This window comes from Pteronotus mesoamericanus, unplaced genomic scaffold (assembly GCF_021234165.1).
Source record: "Pteronotus mesoamericanus isolate MK-2021 breed Mesoamerican mustached bat unplaced genomic scaffold, CSHL_Meso_final scaffold_1186, whole genome shotgun sequence".
NCBI classification, from domain to species: domain Eukaryota; kingdom Metazoa; phylum Chordata; class Mammalia; order Chiroptera; family Mormoopidae; genus Pteronotus; species Pteronotus mesoamericanus.
The window spans coordinates 423,733-451,285 of NW_026555302.1; the positions used below are offsets into that span (position 1 = coordinate 423,733).

The 27,553-nt window shown below is 39.1% G+C and overlaps 1 protein-coding gene and 1 pseudogene across 1 annotated transcript; one reads left to right on the top strand and one right to left on the bottom strand.

The window, feature by feature from the left end:
* Positions 1-23: 23 nt before the first annotated feature.
* FLVCR1 (FLVCR choline and heme transporter 1) lies at positions 24-27,553 on the top strand. Its single transcript, XM_054587621.1, has 10 exons — positions 24-778; positions 7,892-8,036; positions 13,552-13,692; positions 16,376-16,443; positions 17,566-17,669; positions 19,217-19,327; positions 19,817-19,922; positions 20,348-20,459; positions 25,013-25,080; positions 25,248-27,553. Exons 1-10 carry the CDS (start codon positions 41-43, stop codon positions 25,320-25,322), a joined length of 1,668 nt encoding a protein of 555 aa, XP_054443596.1. The 5' UTR covers positions 24-40; the 3' UTR covers positions 25,323-27,553.
* Positions 5,217-5,996, bottom strand: LOC129081949 (cell division control protein 42 homolog; annotated as a pseudogene).

Below are 27,553 nucleotides of genomic sequence, written 5' to 3' on the forward strand. Positions count from 1 at the left end.
GCGGCTAGGGGCGCGAGGCAGCCCCTGGGAGCCCGGGGACATGGCGCGGCCCGACGACGAGGAGGGGATAGCGGTAGCGCCCGGGCACGCTCCTGCGAAAGGATACCTCCCGGTCCCGGGGAGCTCCTCAGCCGGGAAGACGAGCGCGGACTCGCAGAGCGAGCCCAAAGCCGGCTGCCTGGCCCTGAATGGAGTCCCTCGGGACAGCCCCGCGGCTGCCTCGGGAGCCCTGGGCAGTCCGCAGATGCAGCTGGCCTCGGAAGAGGAGACCCAGGTTCGGCTGCTGCCCACGGTCCCCGGGGAGGAGACCCCAGGGGCCGAGGGCTCCCCGGTGCCCCGGACGGCGCTCTCCGCGCGGCGCTTTGTGGTGCTTCTGATCTTCAGCCTGTACTCGCTGGTTAACGCCTTCCAATGGATCCAATACAGCATCATCAGCAACGTCTTCGAGGGCTTCTACGGCGTGTCCTCACTGCACATCGACTGGCTGTCCATGGTGTACATGCTGACCTACGTGCCCCTCATCTTCCCAGCTACCTGGTTGCTGGACACCCGAGGCCTGCGGCTCACCGCCATGCTGGGCTCCGGCCTCAACTGCCTGGGCGCCTGGATCAAGTGCGGCAGCGTGCAGCAGCATCTGTTCTGGGTCACCATGCTGGGCCAGTCCCTGTGCTCCGTGGCCCAGGTGTTCATCCTGGGCTTACCCTCCCGCATCGCCTCAGTGTGGTTTGGGCCCAAAGAGGTGTCCACAGCTTGTGCTACCGCCGTGCTAGGCAATCAGGTAAGGACTAAGATGATAAATGAAAATCGGATCCTTAAAGGACCAGTGAACTAAGCATAAGGATAGACCCTCAGGAGGCTTGTCCATAAATGGAGGAGATAGGAGGCAGCCTTGGATTAAAGAGGGGTTTTGATCTATTTGTAAGGACAGAGTTTTGAAAACCAGTTTCAAAGGAGCACCTAACCATCTTGCTTTGAGTATTGCCTATAAAATACTTAACTGAATTGGCCCCTGTATGCCTCACATCCTAGAAAACTTGTCAGTGCAGGAATGAATGAGACTTGCCTAGATATTATTTTGTCACCCCTAGTCTATTTGCAGAAGGAAGGTGTTGGATTCTGGGAAGTTTGTTCCTATTTGAGTGGTCAGTGTCAACAGCCCTGTTTAATTTTGTATAGTAGCAATTGGCCAAGTGCTTGGTACATAGCAGACACTTATAAATGACTACCAAGTAAATGTTCTAGTGATAAAAACTTAAAGCATTCCTGAGTCCAATTACCAATTTTTAACAGTTAAGAAAATGAAGACAAATCACAGATCTTGGAATCCATTGTAAAAGGGTGGTTAACATTGCCAAGTCTCTTGAGGTGCTTCCTAGTCTCTTTTCTAACACCATAGGCCCAAATCCCATTAGCATTACTAGGTAGAATGTCTTGTGTAGTTTTTTTAATTGCAGATTGATTCTTTTATTGTAATTTAAATTTTGCATATGGAGTCCTCTGATACTTTATGTAAATTGTATTGAGTGTTCATTCAACTAGTTAAAAATGTGTTTACCTAAAACATCACCTCTTTGTTCAATATTGCTGCATGTAACTATGTAACAAAAGAATGTTACTTTCTTCCAGTCCAACTCTTGTTCCAAGATCACAATATTTATTTAAAATCCATAAAAAAGACGAACTCTACATACTTACTGCTCTATGTTTATTTCCTTTCTCAAAGTACAGAAGGGGTAGCTTGAATTATAGTTGTGTATCTAAAATAATTTATGACCACTATTTTAGTTGTTTGATTCTGCATGCTTGCATTGAAACTGTTTTCTTAATGTATTTTACATTTATAAAATTATATTCAACATTAAGAATTCATCGAGCATGACATTCATGATCAGCTCCATAGCTATGAATTAATTATCTGTTTCATGGGTAATGAATGACAGCCTGAACACACAGGCAGATTTCCCTCTAACACTCAGCACACCTTAGCCTAGATTGTGGAGCCATCATTTATTATAATATCCAACAGTATTCAGCACTCACTAAAACCTGGCACCATGTTAAGTCCTTTATGTGCATGTGTCATCTAATTTAATAATGTAAGGTAGGAGCTATTACTCTCCCCATTTTATAGACACAGAAACTGAGACTTGAAGGGGTGAAATTATTTTCCTAAAGCCACAGAGCTATTTAGTGGCAGCATTCACACTCAAGTCTGTCTGCCTCCTGAGTCCTGGCTTTTAACTATCCAGCTAATACTGCCAGGTCTCAAACCTGAGAGAACCTTTTAAAATGTAGACCAGATCATTACGTCATTACCCTACTTTGAATTTGCCAATGATTTCCCATAGTAAGGTTTTGAATTACAAAACCTTACTAATATGTCTTCTTTGGTTCCTTAAACAATATTAAACTTGGATTTTGCATAAGCACCCCCTCTGCCTGGAACGTTCTTTCTCCGAGGATGACATTATTACATCCTTACTGTTGTCACTCAGCTCTCAGTTTAAATTCTCTTTGGATATCATTCAGTGGCAATTCTCAACAATCCCATTTAGAGCTGGCCAGTCACTTATTACATCATTATACTTTAATTCTCCATGTAGTGCTTATCACTGAAATGTGTATATATTTATATGTTTGTATATTCATAGGTCTTTATTACTCATTTCCCATCCCAACCATTAGACTGTAAATTTCATGAAATTAGGCATGGGGTGTGAGTGCACACAACTGTATCACCAGCATTTATTACAGTGCCCAGCACATTGTAGATTCTCTATAAAATTTGATGAATAGTAGATGAATGAATTTCAGACTCATATAGATACTAGCCAGCTGGATTTCCCCTTGCATATCCCATATGACCCCAACCAATCAAAACTGACTTTGTCTCCTAGCTCATTTCTCTCTACCGCTACTGCCACTCAGCCTTGGCCACGTGCAGCTCTCACCTGGAGCTTGCCAGCTGACCTTTCTCTCTGCGGCTCTTGCTCTCTTCCCTCTATTCTCCGCATTCTCCCAGTGTGGTCCTTCTAATAGCAGGTCTTCCTGGGGGCTCACCTGCAGTAGCCTTCATTGCCCCGGGATAAAATTAAAACTGTCTGTTGTGACAATGTGTGACGCTCCAGCCGGCCTCCTGCCAGCTCCTCAGCTTCACCTCTCTCCCCACTCCTGTTCTCACATACTTTCTCTGCTCTGAGGGAAACTGCTCTACTTATAATTTCTCACAAAGTCATGTTCTCCCCTTCCTTTGTGCATGGTGTCCCCTTGGCTGGGAACACTTCCTCACTTGGCAAACTCCAGTTTCTTTAAACTTTTTTTTTAATCCTCACCCAAGGATATGTTTATTGATTTTAGAAAGAGGAGAGGGGGAGGGAGAGGAAGAGAGAGAGAGGGAGAGAAACATCAATGTAAAAGAGAAACATCCATCAGCTGCCCCTATACATGCCTGAACTGGGCATTGAACCCACAACCTAGGTACGTGCCCTGACTGGAAATTGAACTTGCAGCCTTTTGGTGCACAAGACCATGACCCAACCAACAGAGCCACTTGACCAGGAAAACCCCAATTTCTTATTCAGATCTTTGCTCCTTCAGAAACTTTTCCTGGACGCCAAGTTGATACAAGGTGCTCCTCCAAAGGACGGTCTCAGCTAGGGTAACCATATGTTTGCCTAGGATAGTTCAGGTGTACGCTGTTGTGCAGCATAATTACTCCTAGAGTCCCTTTCACTCTGAGAAGTATTCTTGTTTGATTAATAAATTATTTGGTCTTCCCAGTCTTGCCACCTCAACCTTGCCATCACAGTATTATACACACCACACACACTCTTTTGTGTGTGTGTGTTTGTAGGGTTTTTTGTTTGTTTAATACATCTGAAAGGAATGCATATACAAAGAATTGAGACTTGAGAAAGCACTGGTTTGACACTAATGAATCTACAAGAATTAGGATTTGGGTACGGTGAGATTACCTAAATATTTTTAAAAATTGGAGATGAAAACCAAAATAAGCTGATAAAATCCCCATTAACACTTAAGAAGAGTCTTCATAAGACTCTGATTTTTATTAAACTAGAGAGCCTCAACTGGCTGCTCTAGGGCTCCTCATGCAAAACACAAGGAAGGGGATTCCCTGCACCGGTCCCTATGCTGTTAAGTGTTTTCTCTCTACCCCTAGTTTCTTAATGAAGCAGGTCTCTAGCCCCATAACTTGAAAGAGCGTGTGAATCATTCCACAGGCTCCTGTCTTCTAGCACCGCCCCTCACATATACCAGGTCTTCAACTGTGTTCTAGAACACCATATCACACACTGTTATGCTGCACAGCTATGCTAAGCATGTTAGACAATGACTGACAAGGAAAAAATAATTTTTGTTAAATTAGGCACTCAACCCACTTGGTATTATTTCAAAAGGTGCAATACTTTTCTTCACTTATCCATAAAAGAAGTCAGAAATTTAAAAAAATCAGCAAATGGCTAACAGATTTCTTTGAAAGTTGGTCACATCTAAAGGGCATCGTAGAAAAGAGGAGGGGCCAGACAGTTCCACCCACTTTCACAGGTTTCATCAAATACTGAACCTACTCGAGGGTGGAGAGAGAAGGCAACTCTCAAAAAGGAGTATTTCTTAAATGAGGCACTTACTCTACTCCTTCCTAAGAGCACCAGGTAGGGAACATGTTTTCTAAACTAAATCTAGGAAGTGAAATGTGGAATCACACCACCCTCCTCCTCTAAAGGGCTGCCCAATGGTTAAGGAATTTTTTTTAAAACGACTAAATAAAAACAAACCCTACACACACTACCTCCTCAAAGAAAGAAAGAAAGAAAGAAAAAACCCCCCAAAAACTAGATGTCCCAGATCACTCTCCAGAGTGGAACCTGGGAGCAGCATCAAAAGCCCGAAGTAGTCTGTTACAGAGTCATCACAAGCATGCCTTGCTTTTTAACAAACAAAAATTTCCCCCCTGCCAAAAAAAACTAGTATTGATCTCTTTTCGGACCATACACAATTACTCAAAATTAACTAGTATTGAGAGGGGCGTAGGGACCATACCTATGGCCTTGTTTCACACGAGCACTGTGGGTAGGTGCAGGGCATTTGTCATTGCTGCAACAACAGATTTTAATTTTTAGTCTTTAGTTTGCTGTAAACATTGCTTCTAGCATGATGCCGACACCCGCTGTGCAGAGAGGGCTCCAGAGAGATGCTCATAGCAGCACACACCTGCGGCTGTTCTTCGGTACGGGAGGCTCCAGAGCAGCCAATACTGCTTCCTCAAATACATTCTTCAGGGGTTTCTGTGTGAGTGCGGAACGTGCCGCATACATGGCAGCCTTCAGGTTGCGGGCCGGCTTTTCAGCAGTCTCTGGAGTGATAGGCTTCTGTTTGTTCTTGGCAAGTGTCTCAGTAGTCGAGGGGTCATCTCTGAGATCCATTTGGGTCGCAACAAGCAAGCAAGAAGTCTTTGGACAGTGGTGAGTTATCTCAGACACCCACTTTCCTTTCACATTTTCACATGAGGATGGATACACCACTGAAAAGCAGACTAGAAATACACCTGTGTGCGGATAACTCAGTGGTCGTCATCTGTCATAACCTTCTTGCCCTCCAGTATCAAAAAGCCCAAGAGTATGTGGCTCTCCACCATTCATGACTGTGACGGCATAGTTGTCGGAAACGGTGCACACTCGGGTGGAAAGCAATTTGTTGTGTGGGATATCAGGAGACGCATTTTACCAGTGGCGCCATCGCCCACAACAATGCACTCACTTCTCTGTATTGCTGAAACAGTTTTCTCTCCACTTTAAATATTTCAAATCCAATGATGCCCTCAGCTCTGCTGGGGCATTCCTCACCACACTCACTTGTAACTACCAGTTGGTCTCTAACCTGCTTTTGGTAAGGGAGCAAATGAAATATTTGGTAAATGTCATCTCTGCCTTACTTGCCTTTTTGGAACCTTTTAGGGCCTTCCTCTCCACTTCCATCACCCAAAGAATCTGATCTCTCCCTCCACTGAGCCTCCTTTAATACTTTGATTTTATTTCTCTTGTGATTATCCTATTCAGCCTTATTTTTTCCCCTATGTGGAATTCACATAAGAAAAAAGAAACCATTTTGAAGTGTGCAGTTCTGTGTTATTGGATACCTTCACAATCGTGTGCAATCATTACCTCTATCTAGTTCCAAAATATTCTCATCTGTCCTCAGAGAAGACCCAGGACCCACTAAGCAGTCCCTCTTCATCCCCCACTTCCTTTAGCCCCTGGTATCGGCTAATTTGCTTTTTCTCTCTGGATTTACCTATTCTAGATATTTCATAGAAATAGAAATAGAGTCATATAGTATGTGACCTTCTGTGTGTGGCTTCCTTCATTTAGCATATTTTCAAAGTTCATTCATGTTGTAGCATGTATCAGTACTTCATTCTTTCTATGGCTGAATATTTCACTGTATAGATAGATATACCACAATTTGTTTATCCATTCATCTGTTGATGGACACTTGTGTTGTTTCTACCTTTTGGCTATTGTGAATAGGGCTACTATAATATTCATAATACAACAGTCAATATTTATTTGAACACTTGTTACCAGTTCTTTGAGTACATAGCTAGGAATGAAATTGCTAGGTCATATGGTAATTCTCTGTTTCACTTGTGAAGGAACTGCCAAATGGTTTTCCACAGTGGCTGTGCTGTTTTACAATCCCGCTAGAAGGACAGGGTTCCAATTTCTCCACATCTTGTCAACATTTATTATTTTTCCATTTTTTTTCTATTAAAGTGGGTATGAAGTGGTAATACTGGGCATTTTTCATATGCTGGTTGGACATTTGTATATCATCTTTAGAAGAAATATCCATTCAAGTCCTTTTCCCATTTTTGAATTGGGATGTTTGTCTTTTTGTTGTTGAGTTATAACAGTTCTCTATATTCTGGATAGTAGACCCTTATTATGGGGGACTTCGGCCCGCGAAGTCCACGGAATCGCCGCGGATGGAAGAATCGTTCTAGACACCGTTTGCCCGTCAATGAAGGGGGAAGGCGATTCCCTCTAGTGGGAAATGCCCCAGCCCCCGTGCTCAGTGGCTTTTATTGAGAGGGTTACCAGTGAGGGATAGGTAGCAGGAATGTATAGGTAATGTAATTACACCAGTATCTTAAGGTCACTGAGAGTAGGTGAAGTTTGAAGAAGACAAATTGCAGGAACATACCGAATCGCTTGGGTCCGAAATAAGTAAATATAATGGCGCCAAATGGGTTTTGGGTCAAGGTCCATTAATTATGTAAATTTCCTTCCCAGCATTAGCTCGTTATCTGGTATAAGATTAACAGAGCTTGAGGGAGAAACAAAGCGTGCTTCAAGGAGTATTTTACTTCCTTGAATTTACTTCCAGGCCTGATTTCCCCTGGGGGTCCTCGGAGTGATTATCAGGTCCTGCCTGTCAACCCCATTACCAGTTTTCCGGCCAAGATTTAAGGAGTCTCTCCCAGGCCCCAGCTTGGGCAGGACTACAGCCCCATACCACTCAGAGCGGCCCCCTACACCTTATCAGATACTTGATTTGCAAATATTTTCTCGTACTCTATAGGTTGTATTTTCTCAGTCTTATTTTGCATATTCCTATCCCCTGTTTGATTGTAAGCTTCTAACTTTATGGTGGCATCATTCAGGTTACAGAAGCTCAGAGAATGTTTATTGAATAGGGAAGACACCTGCCAGCATTTTCTCTTTAACAGCACAGTTGAAAGAACATGGTACTTTAGAGTTTACAAAAGCACCTTATGTACACTAGCTGTCCTCTTTGTGTTGTGTTAATTGGCAGCATGTACCTTTTTCTCTTCTAAGAATGGCTGCTAACAGGACTGTTTATTTTACAGCTTGGAGCTGCAGTTGGTTTTTTGCTACCACCAGTTTTAGTGCCCAACACACAGAATGACACAGATCTTTTGGCTCATAATATCAGTACCATGTTTTATGGAACATCAGCTGTCTCCACATTTTTATTTATTTTAACGGTAATTGGTAAGTGAATTATTTTCCCTAAAGCTTAAGTAGATATATGCATGACAAATATATGAAAAAAAATAACCAATCCTGAACATTTTTATTGCTATCTCAAATGCTATTTGCTTGTTTCATTCTTGCCACATCACTGTCCTGCTCAGGTAATGAATGCTACAGCCCTAGGGCTATGTTATAGTCTATTTTAATATTGTAAAGGGTTTGAAGACTAACTCATCTCATTTCTCTCCCTACTAACTTTCTTCCCTGATAACTGTCGGTTTCAAACATATTACCTGCCTCCTCTTTGCATATTCCTCTACGCGTTCTGCATTTTATGCTAACCCAGCCAGAAGCAAGTTCTTTTCAATGCTTTGAAATGATGCAAATAGGCTACAGCCTTCCTTTTAATGATGAATCCTTCTGAGGATCCTCAGTTTAACAAGTAACTGGATCTGAAAATGTTGACCAGTGAATGATCCTGGGCAGTGGCAAGCTGTCCAGCAGAATTTCAAACTGTGGCAACTATCTACTTGTTAGGCCAGTCCAGCAAAGCACTGCTGCCTCCCTGCGCCACTGCGTCCTCTCGCCTGGGCCTGTCTCTTGAAGCAGTCAGTCCAAACCAGCTGCAAGCTGCCATCGTCAGTTTGGAAGAAGGTTTGGGAAGGTCTGCTTTTTACAGTTTATTTTTAATGGGAGACAATTTTGATTTCAGGGAAGAGGATAGGTGAGGTTTATGTAAGTAATATAGCTGCTGACGTACCTAGCAGGCCGCCCCTGAGGCGCTCAGTATGTCTTACTTGGAAGAGGAAAGGAACTTTAAAGTTGAAAGGCCATCTTTTAATCGTTAAAATTTACAATTAAATTGGTTTTTTTATTTATATATTAATTTTATCATGGCTATAATAGTAATGAAAAATTCAAGTTTTATGATTTCCAGTGAGAAATCCTCAGTTTTCACAAAAGGTATGCTGAAGACTGTGGAGTGTTTTCATAGAGATTGCCTTTATCAGTAAACTTCAGGATCCAGGTATAGGAAGCTCTGTCCACATATTTAATCTCCCTTAAAATAATGAACAAAATATTTTCTTGGTAGCATAAAAAGTATTCTGACATACCCAGTCCACTATGGTTGGTTTTTGTGTTTCAGTTAGTGAGTGGCATATTTGCTGTGTGCAGATGACTGAAAGAGGCCAAATTATCCCTCTATTATTTTAAAAGTTTAAAAAGGAAGTGTTAAATCTATATTTTTATAAAACAAACTCTTAGGTATATTTTTCTGATACCCATATTTGATTTGCTGGATGAAATGTAGTTCATATACATTTTGCATTAATGGGCCTTCTGTGCAGTAGGGATTATTAAAATAGAACATTCCTTTTCTCTGATTGCTTATAAATCTTCACACAAATTCTGGTTTTCCTTTTTTTTTCATTGTCTTCAGTTGTCTCTTTGGAAGACTTGAGAGAGTAATAGATTGTGTATAAGATATCTACTGATGTGAAACTATTTTATATATGCACATATGTGTTCAAACATATATATGAGATGCTTCAAATATGAGATATCTGTTAAGGGCAGAGGACAAAAAAATGGTAATAGGTGTGACCATTGGCATATCACCCTGTGTTATTTGAGAAATTAAAAGAGAACTATTTAGGTGCATAGTTACTTATTTATGTACTCATGGCTTATGAGGAGACAGTGGAAATAGAAATGAGGGTGGGGGAGAATGGAAAAAATGGACTGGAAATGGAATAGGAAAAAAAGGGCTTATTGTCAATTTTTGCTTGTGACCTATACTTTTAACCTTATGATATCAAGTGTAGTATAAAAGTAAGATAATATACAGTTGTGATATGAGTCTTAGGTTGAAAATTGTGACATTTAAATAAAATATTTAACAGTTTCCTTATATCCAGATATTTCCTATTAAGGAAAATTTGGATTATCTAAAAAGTCCTTACTGAAAGATCCTTCGTCTTAATCACTAAGAGACAGTCCTACTTTCCTCTAAATTCTACCCATGAATACTACTTTGGAAGCCCAATCAAATCTTATAAAATAATTTAGGTTGCTGACGTTTTCAGCAATGTGACATATACTAAATTGGTACTTAGCAGTCTTCCTAAAATACTGTCTTGAGGGTTCAGGCCATGTGCCTCTTTATCCTCCATCATGGAGCTAGAGTATAATCCATCTAGCATTTCTGGGGATTAAACCAAGCCTTCCACTGAATTTCCACTACTACCCCCTTCTTACTGGGAGAACTCTATTATGGCTTCTAATGTTTGATTGTTTGACATGTACCAAGCATGCTTAGAGGCTCATTCTCTGTTTATCTCACTTAATCCCCACAGCCCTGTGAGGGCAACACTATTACTGTCATTCCTATTTTATAGATGAGGAAACGGGGGCACAGAATTTCAGTAAATTTAACTTACCCATGGTCACAGTTATTAAACACTGAAGATTAAATTTGAGCCTAGCCAATCTAACTCCATATATAAAACATTATATATAAATATGTATCATTTTAATTTTTTCTTAATCTTATTTTTTGTTCCAATTCAAATTCTTGTATCAGTGGCTGTTGTATTTGAGAGCCACACAGCAGGGCAGTAAACTTAACTCAACTGTGCCATTAAAATCCTTACTGTCATGATTCACTGAAGTCAGTGGGTGACAGAAAACAAAAGTAATGGAATCAAAATATTTAGTATCAAGGTACTTAAACACATGAGTGTATCCATAATTTTATGTTTGATTCTTATATTCAGGATATTTATACATAAGCTGCTATTGTAAACTTTTCCCAGAAATACATTTTACTTAGTCCCTAAGAATTTCAAGCCCCTGAGATAAATTTAGTCTCTGATTTTTACAGAAAAATTTAAAAATCCTCAAAAAGATAGCATAAAAAGAAAATAAATAAAAGGAAAAAGTGTATTTTGTGTAGCGCTCAATAATTATAAAATTATTTTACATGTATCATATCATATAATCCACGTAATAGCTTGTTAGTCCCATTTTATGGATGAGAGAGCTATAGTCAAAGACAGGAACTGACTTCTTCAGAGGCAGGGCCAGGATTCAAACGTATATTTGTCTTATAATATGTTAATATGTTAATGTCTGCTTGAATCACCCAAGGACAAATACTGAAACTGAAAAATAATGTTATTCTCTAATTTCAAGAAGTAGGAGTGGTCCCATGATGAAGATTAGCTACTTTATCGTGAGAAAGTTTGAAGGTGGTGCCCAAAATCCTTTGGCTCCTTTGTATGCCTATTGCCAGGGGTGGAGAATAACTACTTTAACAGTTAATTATTTTATTGGCACAAGTTTTTGGTGGGGAGAAGAGAAGAGAGTAAGAAGGCAATTGTTTTTCAGTTTCAAAGGATAAGGAAAGAGCCATATTTCATCCTTTGAAAATGCAGTACAGCTTAAACAGGGTCATAGACCAATGGTTTTTGTTCCTTTTTCTTTTCTTTCATGTAGACTTAAACCCAACTTTATTATACTGTGTAGCTAGTAGATACAGGCCTGATTTTGGTCAAGAGAGCAGTTGACTGCCTGAAACAAAAAGATAACACTTGTATTCAGAAAATAATCTAGTGGAGTTAAAGACTATTAAGAATTGTTTTTATTTTGCATTTGAGTTCAGAACTTAGCCATTTAAGACTTGTTTTACTATAGTAAAACCTAAGAGATTTAAGGCTCTAAATAAATATTCATGACCACCTTGTAAGTGTTTTTACATTCTGAAACTTTGTTTTACAACTGTGTGAGTTCCATATTATCAATATTAATAAAAAGAGATATCTCCTATCTCAACTAGGACACTTTCAGGAAAGGACAGCAGACGTCCTCAACAGTGCAAGGAGCAGATAGGGCGAAAGGAAGAGGAGGAATTGCAGCAACTTAAGGCTTTTATGTCTACCAGTCCTCCAATGTAAGGATATCAAAAAGTAAATATCTATGAGTTATGTCTCCTCTTGAATTGGTTGCGAGACTTGTAAAAATAGAAGTCTGTTTTAGTTATATCATAATTAATCAATGTTATGGTGAGTAAAGAACTTTATTTTATTTTTATTTTTTTTAGCAGCAAACAGGAGAATTAGAGAATTACAATATTATATAGAAGTTTTAAGGATGATTTCTTTCACAGTGATTTTCAAACCTGGCTGGGTGTTGATGGGATTTGGAGAGTTTTGTGTTTAACACAGATTCTCAGGTTCCGTTCTGGAGGTTCTGATTCATTGAGTCCTGGATAGACTCTTAAAGTCTGTATTATTTTTAAATTTCTATATGACTTTGATTGACAACTAGCTACATTTGATTTAGCCCACTTTTGAACTACAAAGCAGGCCTTCCTTGTTGGAAGAACTAGCCACTGTTAAAAAAGAGAACGAGAGAGTAAGAAGTTCTGATCTTTTAGAAAATACTACTTTTTTTCTGAATCCATTTACCTTCTTTTTTGGTTTTTGAATTTACCCTATTTCATTGATTCTAGCATGTACATTTTTAATGAAATTTCTGAAACTGAAATGCTTTTAATAATCAGTGGCATGTAATGTTGGTGGCAATTGAAACATGATTATATGAAAACCTCCTATTGATACCTGGCAAGATCATTGAGTGCCAGCATCAGACCATCTTAGATTTAATGAAGTACAGAATTTTCCATTTATTTTAGTTTAAATTTTTGAGTCAGAATTAAAACTAGATTTTAATTTCTGATGTACCAAGTTTTAGCAGTTCAGCTCTTCTATTAAGTAGCCTTGACTCCTGGCTAGCCAAACCCTACAGAAATCTCCCCTTAGCCATCTTTTGCAGGAAGTTTGTAGATACTTCCCTGCCCAGCAAAAGGGCAGCCTCTAAATGGCTGCCTGAGAAGCCTGTGAAATCTGTCTCTAGCTCTGTAGATGTGGGTTGTGCTAGGACTTGTAGAATCAGAAGCCGTCGCGCTTTTGCGTCTCTCAGCTCTACCCCTAGCTTTTCCATATGCAGCACAGTGAGTCAGCAAGAAGGACCCAGCTCTGCCCCCATGAATTCACCTGGACCTTTTCGTTTCTAGAGAAGTAATTGGATAGATGACGTATCAGATTTCAGAAGAAATATTTACTAACTCAAGACAATCATCTAAAAGTGCAATAATATATTGGCTTGCTCTTATTTGATGCTATCTCTAAGTATAAATTGAACTAAATTTAGAAGTAGAATTGTTGAGTACTTAATATAATAACAATTAATCTTGCTTAACTAAAAATGGAATAATCAGTGAAAAAGGTTGTGACATATTAGTAATGGTTTTTCAGGGGTTTGGGGTTTTTTTTGTTTTTGCAGTTTTGAATGGGCCAAATCTCTGTGTTTTAGTCAGTTTCAATGCCAAACTAGTCATCACTTAGAAATGAGTGAACAATGAAAGGCCTCACTTTTAGACTTTCACTACCTCCTTAAAACTTAAACAGAATTTGGTCTGCTCACTAGGGAAGATACATTTATTTAATTACCTTTTCATGTATTTTTCCAGCATTCAAAGAAAAACCTGACTATCCACCAAGTCAGGCACAAGCAGCTCTTCAAGACAGCCCCCCCGAAGAGTACTCCTATAAGAAATCAATAAGGAACCTGTTTAAAAACATTCCGTTTGTCCTTCTATTGATCACTTATGGTAAGTGGTTTTCTTTTAGCCTCTTTGATGTCTATGTAAACCTTTGAGCATTGTAGAGTCTTTTCATTTAATCTGGTGGCTAGAGCTTTCATTAATGAGGGAGGTTTGTTGACTCTATGAAAATAATGATAGTAGTCCTAAGCTTAAAGTTTGAACTAAGAGAAAAAACTTCAGGATGGATTTTCTCACATATTTTTAAAATAAACAGATCTCAAATAGAGAAGCATTGTCTTCTTTTGTGAGTTCTCATGGATGTTTTAGGTCCTTTCTGAACTATGGTTATGACGGCTGTGAACATGTGGGACATGCCACCACCGGTGGCTTTGTTTGACCTGTGAAGACTAGTGTCTGTACTGACTACTAGACATTAAGGAGGTCACCTCGACCAGTTCTAACATTAAAAATTCTCATCCTTCCAGATCTTTCAGGATAGCTGACAGATACTCATCTTAACTCTGTAGCTTTGACTGCAGGCACCAACTCATTTGGTTCGCTTCAGAGATTTTTGACAGTTTATTCTTTGTTTCTTTTAGGAACACTTCATATTAACCACCAACACCCCCTCTGTCTGTCTGTCTTGGCTTCAGAAATTGCCCACTGCTGTCACCTTCACATTTTGTGGGGAGGGCACACCCTAGTATGTAATTGTTTATAGCTTGTAACAAATTATGCCCTGACCTAAACTCTCACCCTTTTACCAGGATTAATTCCTTTTTATTTTAGTGGAAATTGTTAAGCATAAAAGTAGAACATTTAATCAAACGGATTTTTATGTATCCACCATCACTCGGCTTTAAGAGTTACCATCATTTCCTCATTCTTACTCTATTACCTCTCCTTTTTTCCTGGAATAGTTTAAAGCGACTATTCCAGGAAATAGTTGCAATGTCTTATCATTAAATACTTAGCATGCCAAGTTCCTTTTCTTAATTTTGCTGGTTACCTCCACTGGTTAGCTTGAATCTAAAAGTACAAATTCATTTCTTTAGCCTGTCATTTAAGGTGGCTTCTTTCCTATCTTCTTCTCTCTCTCACTGTTTTCCAATACAAAATTCTCTTCCAGTCAAATTTATAACCAGTCTTCTGTGTCACACACACACACACACACACACACACACACACACAGCCACGTGTACTCATATACTGTTAATTCTAGTCTCTGTAATTTTGTGCCATTATTTCTTGTATCTGCAATGTACTCCTTTTTTTCTCAAGCAGTTCTCCAAGAGCTAGCTTAACAGCTACCTCACTCATTGTTCATTTTGTTATTTATTCATTTATTCCATCAATAATTACCGGATATCAACAATGGTGCCCTAGAGGCTGTGTGAGCTAGAAAGAAGAATGACATATGATTTCTGTTCTGAAGTAATTATAATTCAATTGGGGCGATAATAGAAACATCTGAAAAGTAAACAGCAGTGTAAGAGATGTTCATCAAAAGGTAAAAACACGAGAAGTTATACAGCAAGTACATGCTACAGGCACATGCTTGCCTGATTACTAAAGCAGAAAGTGGAAAATGTCACTTTTGCTCACATTTAAAGTCATATAGCCATTCCATTAAGTGCCTGGAAAGAGAAAAACTAGAATATTCGTCAACAGGTCTAATGTCTGGATCAGGATCAGGGTTACCTCTGAGAAAGATTAGGAGGGAAGGATGAGATTAGGGAAGGGCTAAAAAATGAATCTGAAGCAAAGATGGCAAAGAGTTAATGTTTGACAAAGCTTAGTGAAGAGTAAGAGTGTTTGCTAAATTAATCTCTGTACTATTTTGTATGCTTGAAATATTTAGTAGTAAAAAGAAAGAAATAATAAACAAGTTTCAACTAGGTTAAGAGACTTACCTAAAGTCACACATCATGTGCAAGGAAAAACCAGGATTCAAACCTTGTCATGCTTCCCGATAACCACGTTTTTATTTTCCTCTTTTAAGTATTCTTTAATTAATTTTGTCTTACTAATTGCATTGTAAGTTTTGATGCAGGAGTGAGATCTTCAAATCAGGATTTCTGTCTTATGCTTTAACACTCCTTAGCTCTACTGCAGTGTAGGTGCTCAGTAAGAAATCTGTTGCTTCATTGCCATAAACAGTGTAATGTGTGGGGTTCTGATTTATGGCCAGTGTATCAGAGTGTAAAGAATAATACAGAGTATCATGACAGAACTTTCCTATCATTCTCTAGTAAGTTAAAGGTTAATTGTATCAGTCCACATCCTGAAAGGGAGTGGCAAGAGTTCTTCACTTTTTTTGTCAAATTAGAAAGATATTACCGTATTTTGCCAAGTATAATGCGCTTCTGTGTACAATGTGCACCTACGTTTTTGGCCCTAACTTTCAGAAAAAAAATCTTTCATTTTAATTTTTTAATTCAATTTTTTATTCATTTATATTTAGGTACTTGTTTTTTGTATTATAAAGGAATTTTAGCATTTATTTTTGAACATATTATGGTACAAAAGTAATTATGTAACAAATCATTACAAAACACAAAAACAGATAGAAGGTATTTCTGGTATTACCCATGTATAACGTGCATCCTTATTTTTTCCTAAAGAATTTGGGCAAAAATGTGCATCATACACAACAAAATATGGTACATTTTTCACAATTATAGAGAACTCTATAGCACTTTATGAAGTAGTAAATGGTACATTTATAGTTTTCTGCTTATTATTGTAGGTATCATGACTGGAGCATTTTATTCCGTCTCAACATTATTAAATCAAATGATACTGACATATTATGAGGTAAGCTTCTGACTATATTGACTTGCTTGCCTAGCCAAGAATTTTTCTTTAGCAGTGGTATTCCTGTTAGATATCATAAGATTAAAGATTTTATGAATTTGTTGCTATAAAAGATTTATATTATTTTAATTGAGAATACATTTAATCCAATTTATAAAACACACAAAATGGAAAGCAGGAAATTATTATAGCTTTGACAATGCCAGTTCGTTTATCTTTTTTTAAATATTTTTTTATCCTCACCTGAGGACATGCCCATTGATTTTAGAGAAGGGGAGGGATGGAGGAGAGAGAGGGAGAGAAACATCGATCGGTTGTCTCCTTCCTGCACGCACCCTGACTGCAACCCAGGCCTGTGCCCTGCCCGGGAATTGAACCCACGACCTTTCAGTTTACTGGACAACAACCAACCGACTGAACCACACCAGTCAGGGCTTTATTATTCTTTTTTAAAGAAATGATGTGATTGGTTATATGGAAAAAGACAAACAAAAATTTTTGGGAAAACCAACACAAATATAAAGAAGTAAATATCAAGCTCTGACCCCTCTTTGTCTTTGAAAGGAGAGAGCAGTTGTGACATGTAAAAGCTGTCAGGTTAACCTCCTTTTCAGACATCTGTGACTGACTGACAAATTCTCACAAAAATCTTTGTGCGCCTTATTGTGGAAGATCAAGAGAATTTTCCTTTAAAAAAAATTTATTGATTGATTTTTAGAGAGAAAGAGAGACAGAGACAGAGAAACACTGATTTGTAGTTCCACTTTCTTACGCATTCATGGCTGCTTCTTGTATGTGCCCCGACCCAGGACCGACCATAACCTTGGTGTTCCGGGACAACACTCGACTAACTTAAATATCCTGCCAGGGCAAGAAAAGTTTCCTTTTTGATTTCTCCATTCTTTAGGTTTTTTTCCCCCCTGATTTTAAAATACAATAGAATGTCCTTTATATGTGCTTTACCTTCCCGATCCCCATCCTAAAACATATACTGAATCTTCCTGTTATATTGTAGGCTTAATTATATCTGATTATTTCTATTGACTATGTGAAGATATGGGAATGTGAAGGCTGTCTTTGAATAGAAGTGTCTGATTAACTTCTTATAAAAATTCTCTTAAGGGAGAAGAGGTGAATGCTGGAAGGATTGGGCTAACACTGGTGGTAGCTGGAATGGTGGGCTCCATTCTTTGCGGCTTATGGCTGGATTATACCAAAACATACAAGTAAGCAAAAGTAGATAAATGTATGGTGTACAACCTAAGGTATTCTAGTTTTAAAGAAAACTTTGCTTTTTATTTAAAAAAAATTAAAAGTGTTATTACTACAAGACTTGGATTCTAGGGACGCTTAGGTCCCTTTCACTTCTAAATGTTCCTTTAGTCTGTATCTCCTCTTATTTTCTTGGTCATATTTCTTTCAACTTTGAGAACTTGCATACATTATGAACCTTGTTCACTTCCAATAATATTCATACATACCACTTCTATTCTAAAAAAAGCCCTTTCTGAGAAACATTTAACTTCTGACAGAAATTTCATACTGCTCTTTTATCATGTTGTGAGCTTAAAAACAAACAAAAAGTTGTTCTTTCCTGTCAAATTATCATTCTTGAGCCTAAGGATGATTGTGGTGGAAAGTTTAGACTAAAGTGCCCTTAACTATAGCACCATTTAACTATATATGATACATAATATGAAAACACTATATTAATTGTACATCCATATGAAATCAGCAAAATGTGAATACAAAGGGAAAAATGAGTAATATCAACTCGGAGTCTGAGAAAGGGGTTTCAGAAGCAGCATCTTTTGCGCTGGGCCTTAAAAAAAGCTACATTTTTTTTTAATAGGCAGAAACTTTCCATCTGCTTGCGAGGAATGCATGCATGCATGCATACATGAATGAATGAAACTGAGATGAATGAATGGAATGAATAAAATATGGAACTCTGTCCTATGCACCTTCAAGGCCCAAGATATATTTATACCTTTATCTATACCCTTTCAAATTACCTCTGATCTTGAATTCTCCAAGACAGTTCTCCCGTAATTTAAGATAGCATTGCTATGGCTTCATTATCATGAAATGGTAGCTCAAGCAAAACCCAAATTTATAGATGAACGGGGATATGTAAAGGTTTAAATTTATTAATAGTTTTTGGTCCATCATATAATGGGAAAACCTGATAGGCACTGAAATGTGTTCTCAGCCGCCCTGGCTGTCCTCTCGGGGTAACTGCAGCCGTGTGCAGCGCCCTCAGCTAGGAATTGCGGCAAGTGACCTGTGGTCGCTGTCCAGAAGACACTTGTGGTCTACATAGGAGAAACAAGGCATTCACATGTGAAAAACTAAATAATACTACTACAGACTAAATTAGAGGTCCTAAGTCCAATAGATGTCAAGTGCCAATTATGCATATAGTAAAAAGATAAGGGGATTTAGAAGGAAGAAACAATGTTATAAGCTTCAATGGTTAGGAAAGACACAGAAAAGGAGGAATTTAATCTGTGCCTTGAAACACAGATAGGAAACCATATCCATGTGAATATTCCTTCCTGTGTGAGGATTCGATACGGTGTGGGTTTTGTTGTCTGCTGCTGTTGAAATGTAAGCTTTGAAGCCCATGTTTTGGTGGAAATATTTTGCATCAATAAGGGAAACGTCATCTTGAAAACCAAAGCATGTTTTGCTGTATGGACAGAGCAGTGGCTGACCATGCGCTTTTTATGTGTTTAGGACATAACACTAATGATTTTTGTTTTTGTTTTAGACAGACTACTCTGATAGTTTACATTTTGTCTTTCTTCGGAATGGTTATATTTACTTTCACGCTGGACCTTGGACACATTATCATCGTGTTTGTTACTGGAGGGGTGCTTGGGTAAGCATCAAATGTGTTCTAAGGAATAATAGCATGCTGTTGCAATTGTGAAGTGTTATTACTGTATTTCTTAATTTTTAAAGTTCATCCAAGGCCTTTTTAACATGTTAAGTTTTAAAAGGTTCATCCTGTGCATATAAATGTATAATTCTTTAGAAAGATAAGAAATAGTTTTAAATTGTGTTTTGGGTATGCAGGTGAAAAACAGGTAAGCCTTACTTAGTTCAAGTCACTTTATTTAGTTAGAAAGACAACTGACTTAGAAAACTAGCAGTAACTTTTTCTCAGAAAAAGAAATTAGAAATTGTTTAACTTCTCAGTTCTTGTGACCTTGGACCAATTGCTGAACAATAACAGTGCCTTACTTTCACATATCAGCTTCAAAACCTTCCCTTACTTGATCATTAGAATAGGCCTGAGGAGTAGAATGACTGCCTCAGTATGTGTTACTGTCCCGCTAATTCTGTAATTCCGGATTGATTCTCCTAGTTTCTTCATGACCGGTTACCTCCCCTTGGGCTTTGAATTTGCTGTTGAAATCACTTACCCTGAATCTGAAGGCACTTCCTCGGGTCTCCTTAACGCTGCGGCACAGGTCAGCCTCTGTTCTCCTTCAGCCTGAGATGGTTTGTTTACCGAATATTCTAGTGGATAATAAGTTTGCCCTAGTTTTTGTTTTAAAAATTCCATCTTTCAATGAATATTTCTAGAAGCCAGAGCAAAAGAATAAAAGAGTTAAGGAAAGTTCTGGGGGAAACAGTACATTTATTTTTAAAAAGCAGCCTGGCTGGTGTGGGTCAGTGGATTGAGCACCAGCCTGCCAACTGAAAGGTTGCCGGTTTGGTTCCCAGTCAGGGCACTTGCCTGGGTTGTGGGTCAGGTCCCTGGTTGGGGGCGTTGTAAGCAACCAATCAACATTTTTATCCTTCTCTTTCTCCCTCCCTTCCCCTCTCTTTAAAAATAAACATCTTTTTTTAAAAAAAGCAAACTTGATAAAATAATTCCCTTATTTTATTTTAGATATTTGGAATTTTGTTCACACTGGCTCAAGGAAAGCTCACATCAGAATATAGCCCTATGGCAGGAAACATTTTCCTCTGTGTTTGGATGTTCGTGGGCATCATTTTAACAGGTAAATAGGTATACTGATTCTGAATGGCTTGAAAGAACTCAAGGGAAAAATGGAGATAAAAAGCAGGACATTGTTTTCTTTCAGTGATATGAATCTGTTAATTTATCTTTCAGGTTTCAAATTCAATACAGTTACTATGCATAGAAAACAAAACTGCTGTAGCAACAGGCAGTAAAGAGCCAGAGTGGGCAATGCCCGGCCTCAAGTCCTGACTCTGTTACTCCCTAGCTGTGGGACTTGGACCAGCAACGCAAGCTTTCGAATCCCCCTTCCCTCACTTATAATAGGGTATTTAAAAGCCTGCCTTAGAGGGCTTTGCCATGAGGATTAGTGAAGGTGATTCATGAAAAGCGCCTAAACAGTGTCTGACATCTGGGACGGGCCCCATCGCTTTGGCTCTGATGATAATGTGGCGGTGGTGGAAAGAGCGTTTGGCGTGGTTAGCCAGTTCTCACGCTGCTCGGGTACACTCAGAATAGACGTGAGCAGCAACGTGAACAGTGCCCCATCTCTAGAGAAAGAGCATGTTAAAGAACTTGTATCCCTAGTTTTTCTAGCCACATAGTATGAAACTGGATTTAGAAGCAAGACATGCCCAGTAGTGCTGTTGCCCATTTTGGCTTCTACTGTAATTTCACTTTGTTCATTTCTTTCTGCCCCCGTTTACCAGCATGAGACAGACTCTATCAGAAAGACATACATTGAGGCTGCTTTTTATGTTTGTTGCATACCTGAGCATTCATTCTGAAACCCCGACATGAAATCTTACCAGTAGGAATCCTTTATTTTGGAAATATACAACCACCTAAGGCCGCTGTCATTCATTTATTATGTTTAAAGAGAGTGAATGTCCCCTGGGTCCTCCAAGAAAAACATCCTACAGGAGTATCTGAGGTCTTGCTCCCTGACATATGTTGTTAGCTTGGTTCAAATAAACTCTTATAAAAATTATCTAAGAAAACAAAAACACATCCCGCTGTGAGGGAGGTTTTTCCCCCTGTTCTCTTCAGTGAGTAAAATAAAACGTACAAAACTGTAATACATTACAGTAATACATTCACCACCTTAACTGTGATCTGTCATAAATAACTCCATGTCAATTCTTAATTTCCAGGGAAGTAGCATATGTCTATCAAACAGCAATATCGTTGAACCAAAATAGGGGGAGACACATTGAACTCTGTTTTCATGTTATTTGTGTAGTCAGATTAATAAATGTCAATTCAAACAAGTCAATTCTAGAAAATTAATTGAAAAAAGAACTTTAAAATTGTTGTATATTTTTAAGTTCTCCTACTTAAAATATAAATGATGCTTCTACGATCTAAAAATGCTAAGTTATTTGTCTCACGTATTGAGTATTTTACTGGAGTGTGATGAATTTGATATCCAGTATTCATTTGTATAGACAGGAAAGAGGGCTGGGAAATTCCTAGGTGTGGGGAAGGTGATACCTTTTCTTTTCACATCCCCTCCGCCCCGCCCCATCCCCAGAATTGCTGGGAGTTCTTCCTTAGGCCCAGGAATTAGCATTTGAAGGCAGTGCCTTTTGCTTTCCAGTAATGACAGCTCTCTATACAGCACATTATTTGTCTGTAGCCCATTTGCATCCATTGAAAAAATAAGTGAGTAGTCTCTTTGCTTTGGCAAGTTGCACAACATTGTAGAGCTGCTCAGTCAGTGGCGATCGTTGCTGCAATTTAAAGCATAGTGTTTTAATATCTAAACTACTTTTAAATATGATCTCATTACACAGCAGCACCAGTTTCTTCAAAGTCATTTAAATGCACTTAGAAAGGCCATATTTATATGTCCAAATACTCAACATAAATATCTGAATTTCTAAACTGTTGGTATCAGCAATGGAGCAGAATTATAAGGGGCAGTGTGGATTTCAAAGGAAGCATTACACTAACTTTTACAATGACAATTTTACTTTCATCTCTTATTTTTACTTTGCTTTATAACTGACTAAATTACTTAACTACCTGTGAGCTTTTAGCTTCTTTTCTTATTTTACACTATCCTTGAGCAGTCTACGGTGTTAAAATACCACTTATACTAGTAACTCCAAATCTGTGTCTCCACTTAATAATTAAAGTGCCAAAGGTTAAAGGTAAAGAGAGAATCTTAAAAGCAGCAAGAGAAAAGCAGTCAGTTACCTATGGGGCGGAGGGGGGGGGGGGCGTTCCCGTGGCTATCAGCTGATTTCTCAAAAGCTTTGCAGGCAAGAGGGCACTAGCAAGAAGTATTACAAGTCATAAAAATCAGGGACGTACAGCTAAGATTGCTCCATGCAGCAAAGCTATCATTTAGAATCAAGGGGCAGATAAAGAGCTTCCCACACAAGAGGAAACTAAAGGAGTTCATCATCAGCAAAACCATTATTATATGAAATGTTAAAGGGACTTATTTAAGAAAAAAGATGAAAACTCTGACCAATAAAATGGCAATGAGTACATATCTAGCAACAACTGAATCTTAAAAAAACAAACTAAGCAAACAAGAACAGAGACAGAATCACGGATGCAGAGAGCGTTTTGAGGTTGCCAGATGGGAGGGGGCTGTGAGGAAATGCGTGAAGAGGTGAGGGGATCAAGAAGTACAAATAGGTAGTTACAGAATAGCCTTGGGATGTAAAGTACAGTAGAGAAAATGGGGCAGCCAAAGAACCTATAGGCCTGACCCATGGACATAAACAATGGTGTGGGGACTGCCTGAGGGAGTGGGGGGGCTGGGTGGAGCAGGGCAAGGGGGGAAAAATTGGGACAACTGTGAAAGCATAGTCAATAAAATGTAATTTTTAACAAAACTTTGTAAACACTAAAAAAAAACCTCTGTGCCCCTGGCCCCCTGACCTCTTGTGCATTTCAGACCCGCATGTCCAATCATATATCTGTCTCTGGACCTGGATGTCCCACGGGCATCTTATACTCGCCTGTCCAGGGCCCAACTTCCCATCTTCCTGTCACATGTGTTCTTTCTGTATTTTTAACTTCAGCAACTAGGACCCCCAACCATTCAATTGCTCAAACTAGAAAATTCAAAAGTCACTTTTTTCTTTCTCTGCTTCCTCTGTTTTCATATTCTTTGGTGTGTGCATGCGTGTTATTGAGCATGTAATTGGCATTTTTACGTGTTTTATGGCCATATTCCATATTCTACCAAATCATCAAGTCTTACTGATTCTATTCTAAAATATCTCTGAAACATGTCCCTTTATTTACATTTCTCTCACATGCCCATCTCACCATCTCTCAGCAGAATTAAAGCCTCTTAACTGACCTTCCTGCCTCTGGTCTTGTTGCCAATAAGTATCCTCCATGTAGCTGCCAGACTGGGCTCCCTAATATGCAGGCTGTTACTAGTCCAAAGTCCGTGTATGTGCCAGATGCCTCAAAAGGCCAATATTCAAAATTTCTTAATTTGGAGTAAGGGAAGGTTCATTGATGGAAAAGGTCAAGAAGATGGAGGTGGGGAACCTTAGAGCTTCCTCAAAGCCATCTTAAGAGATGCCAGGATCCAGGCTGCTTTCATGTCAAGGGAAGGGAGAATGGGTAGGAAAAGAAGTGATTGGCCGCCGCAGACACCGGGGGCCAGCAGGGGTCCCAGGAAGAGCCAGGAATCCCCACATCTCTCTGTTCCCTGTCCGTAGCTCTTGAGGCTCATGAAAATCTTGGATAAACAATCATCATTTTGTACATATTTCCTCACCTCTGAGTGGCACCTCCTGGCAAGGGACTATTCTTGCAAAAACTCAAGCCTCAAGCAGAATTTCTCTCATGATTAGCAGATCTACAGCGGGAGCCATTTGCCTGAAGGCTGTGGGGGAAATGCAGGCTGGAAGACAGACAGGGACTGGGCACCCGCGTTTCACTCTGTTACAGGCTGAGGGTGTCCTCCCCTCTCAGATACACAGTCAACTCTTTGCACCGTGGGCACAATACCCACCTCCCTCGCCTCGTGTCCTGTCACCTCCTGCAATGGCCCCTGACTACCTTTGTGACAAGGACAGGCCATGCTCTTCCTGTCCCTGTGCCTTTGCATAGACCAGACTGCATCCCACCGGCCGCGGTGCCTTCCTCTCAGACCCTCTCCTGTGCTGGACGAGTTTCTACTCGTCGCTCAAGTTTCAGTTCCAGTATGTCTCCTCTGGCAAGCCACCCCTGATTTCCTTCAGCTAACATAGGCTTTTTTTTCTCTCATGCTTCCATATACCACATACAGAGCTGAATTATTGCCGTTATTATACAGTGTTATAATTGTTTGCATGTCAATATTCCCCTAGATGGGAGGTTGCTTTAGGGGAAGAATTGCACTGTTCATCTTTGTATCCTTATTTCCTGGCATCCTATATTTGTTCACTAATTAATGACTTGCTAATGAAGTTAATGAATTAGAGAGGTACTATTATTTTCAGAGTACAAGGATGCTATTGAATGTTATGGCACTGTAGTGTGCTAGATTTGACAGTATCAAAAAAGACTTTGCAGTGCTTGGAGAAACGTATATTCATACATTCTCTGGTAACTATTGATGCTTTTCTGTTTCAGCATTAATCAAGTCTGATCTGAGAAGACACAATATAAATACCAGAATTACAAATGGCGATATTAAAGCTGTAAGTAATAAATATTTTTATGATTATACTATTGAGAAATGTGTACATGGAGTAAGCGTAAAACCAGTCTATCTACTCAGCTCTCTTATTCCTGAGCCCACTACTGGTCTGAAATAATGGCATGTGCAGATGCTATAAATTTTCTTCTCTTCTGATTCTTTCTACAGGTGCCAGTTGATAGTCCCGCAGATCAAGAATCAAAAACTGTTAGGATGTCCAAGCAGTCAGAATCAGCAATTTGAGGTGAAATGAAAAGTTAATGTCACATGACAATTGAGCAGTAAGTCTTGGTTTCTTTAAGTTATGAGAACTGGACACGTACTATATGACACTGAAATGCAATCACTGTTTTTGGTTCATTGTTAATTTAAGCAGTATTTTACTTAAAATACTTTTGTTTACATCATTTTAACACTACCATTTATCAAGTGTCCCATTTTTAGTCTTATATTGTCAATCTGAAAGTAAGCTTTTCGACATTTATTTTTCAAAAGTCAATGGTTTTCTTTTTTGTAGAAAACAGAAGCTTAGATGGCTTTCTAAAATGATCATGTGGAGGTCTAATCCCTTTAAGTCACCTAAGAGCACATGCAGTTTATTTGTAAACACATCCGAGAGAACCAAGCATACACACAATGTATTCCTAATTGGCTCCCTTCCCATCTGTGGGAGCCCCTCAGTGTGACTACAGTGTAGCAACATGATGCTTCTAATCCTCCCAAGGACAGTGTTGGGGTGAGACTTCCACACAGCTGCTATGATTTTCCCATTTGTCTTATTCTTGTTACAAAGTGCTTTGTAACAGGTATCGTCAGTGGCCATGAAAAGCATTCGGCGTACAGACTGGCTTTGGTCTTACGTTCTAACGAAGCAGAGGAGCCAGACGCAGGCTCATCGTCTTAAGTTCTCTGCTATGCCTTTTATCATGGCATAAGCGGTAACACTATATTTTTTCACTCCAGTTTGAAATAGAGAAGTTTTGTACCTATTGGTTTTTTCATTTTCTCTTTTTTTCTCCATTATATAACTTTTTAGTTAGAAAATGTCATCCTATGTATTACTGCCTTTTCCATGATTTCTTGTGTCACATCTTATACTTCTGCCTTGAAGATTCCTTCCAGCTCAGTGGAGACCTCTTAAAACGCTGTGTGCTCTCCAGTGTCATTTTTTATGACCCTTCTCCTTTGAGAACTAATGCGCCCAGGTACATGCCCCCTCGGTTTTGAGGGAGTGGCTTCTTGTCTCCACAATAGACTGTACAGTCTGTACACCGTAGGGAGCGTCTGCTCTTTCACACGCTCAGGGTAAGCAGAACAGGACCAAATGTGTTTCCACAGTGCCTACCTCTGCATTTTGTTTACAGTGAGAATTTAAATGTTGTTCGCGTTCCTGTCTAAACTAATGAGGGAATATCATGTTCAGAGTAATGACAGTTAAACAGCCATAATACTTATATTATGTCCACATAAACAAAACAAGCCAATCAGGTAGCCCCATGATGATACCCTTGAGGTGAATTAGCAGTTCTGATTGGGCACAGCAAACACTTTGCTTTATAGTGAACCGGTCCTGTCCTCCGAAACCAACCTGACAGTCCCTTCCGCAGACTCTTCCCCTGGAGGCTGTGTCATCACAACAGCTTCACTGCGGACTACGGGCTCCAGGTCCCTGTCCTGGATCTGTTTCTAGCTGTCCCTGTCAATTTCTGGCCAACATTTACTTCATCCATGGAATGAATGTATTCAATGTGATCTCAAAGGTCTTTTAAAAATTTTAAAAGCCGTTCCTCATGGGGTAGACCAGATCACAGCGCCACAGGGGTTCACATAGAGCTGAGACTTTCCCTGGGCGATTGGGATAAACAGCTGTGGTTGTTACTGTATGGATATAGGGAGTTTAAAATCTGAACCTGCTTTTAGCCTTTTTATTCAGTTGGTGATAGCTCAGGCAGAATATGGGGACTCATTACCTTCCTTAGCTATTAACAGCACAGGTTTTATGGCCAAAAATATACTTTAAGGTCCCTCTTATAAATGATTGTTTTTATTTTTAAACTGTCAGTGTTGTTTAAAATAATCATGTACTTGTTGAGTTCCTGGGGTTTTGAACAAATTACAGATAAAAATTGGAATACTTTGTTTTGAAAAGCATATACATATATGTCATGTGTATTTTTTCTTGTTGATTCATAAAAGAATAAAATATGATAAGGTAAAATGAATTGATCATTTTTCTGTGTTCTCAGTTAAAGTTGTCTGTAATACGTCAAACAAGAATGTCATATAATTCTGTGTCATATCTTTGGGAAATAGAGTTTGGTAACCAACACTTGTGCAAATTTAATCAAATGATTTCAGAAAGAAACCGGATGCTTTCAATATCTTGCCTTGACAAATGTTGCAAATACAGCTTTTGCTTTTTGTGAATGTGGGGAAATGTCTTTGAAACTCTGTTTATGTGTAAATGCAGAGTA

Excerpts from the sequence above, each read along its gene's own strand:
- FLVCR1 (XM_054587621.1), top strand. The coding sequence starts at position 41 with ATGGCGCGGCCCGACGACGAGGAGGGGATAGCGGTAGCGCCCGGGCAC. Across the intron at positions 16,444-17,565 it reads TGATACTGACATATTATGAG|GGAGAAGAGGTGAATGCTGG; the intron begins GTAAGCTTCTGA and ends AATTCTCTTAAG. Across the intron at positions 19,328-19,816 it reads GTTACTGGAGGGGTGCTTGG|TTTCTTCATGACCGGTTACC; the intron begins GTAAGCATCAAA and ends TGATTCTCCTAG.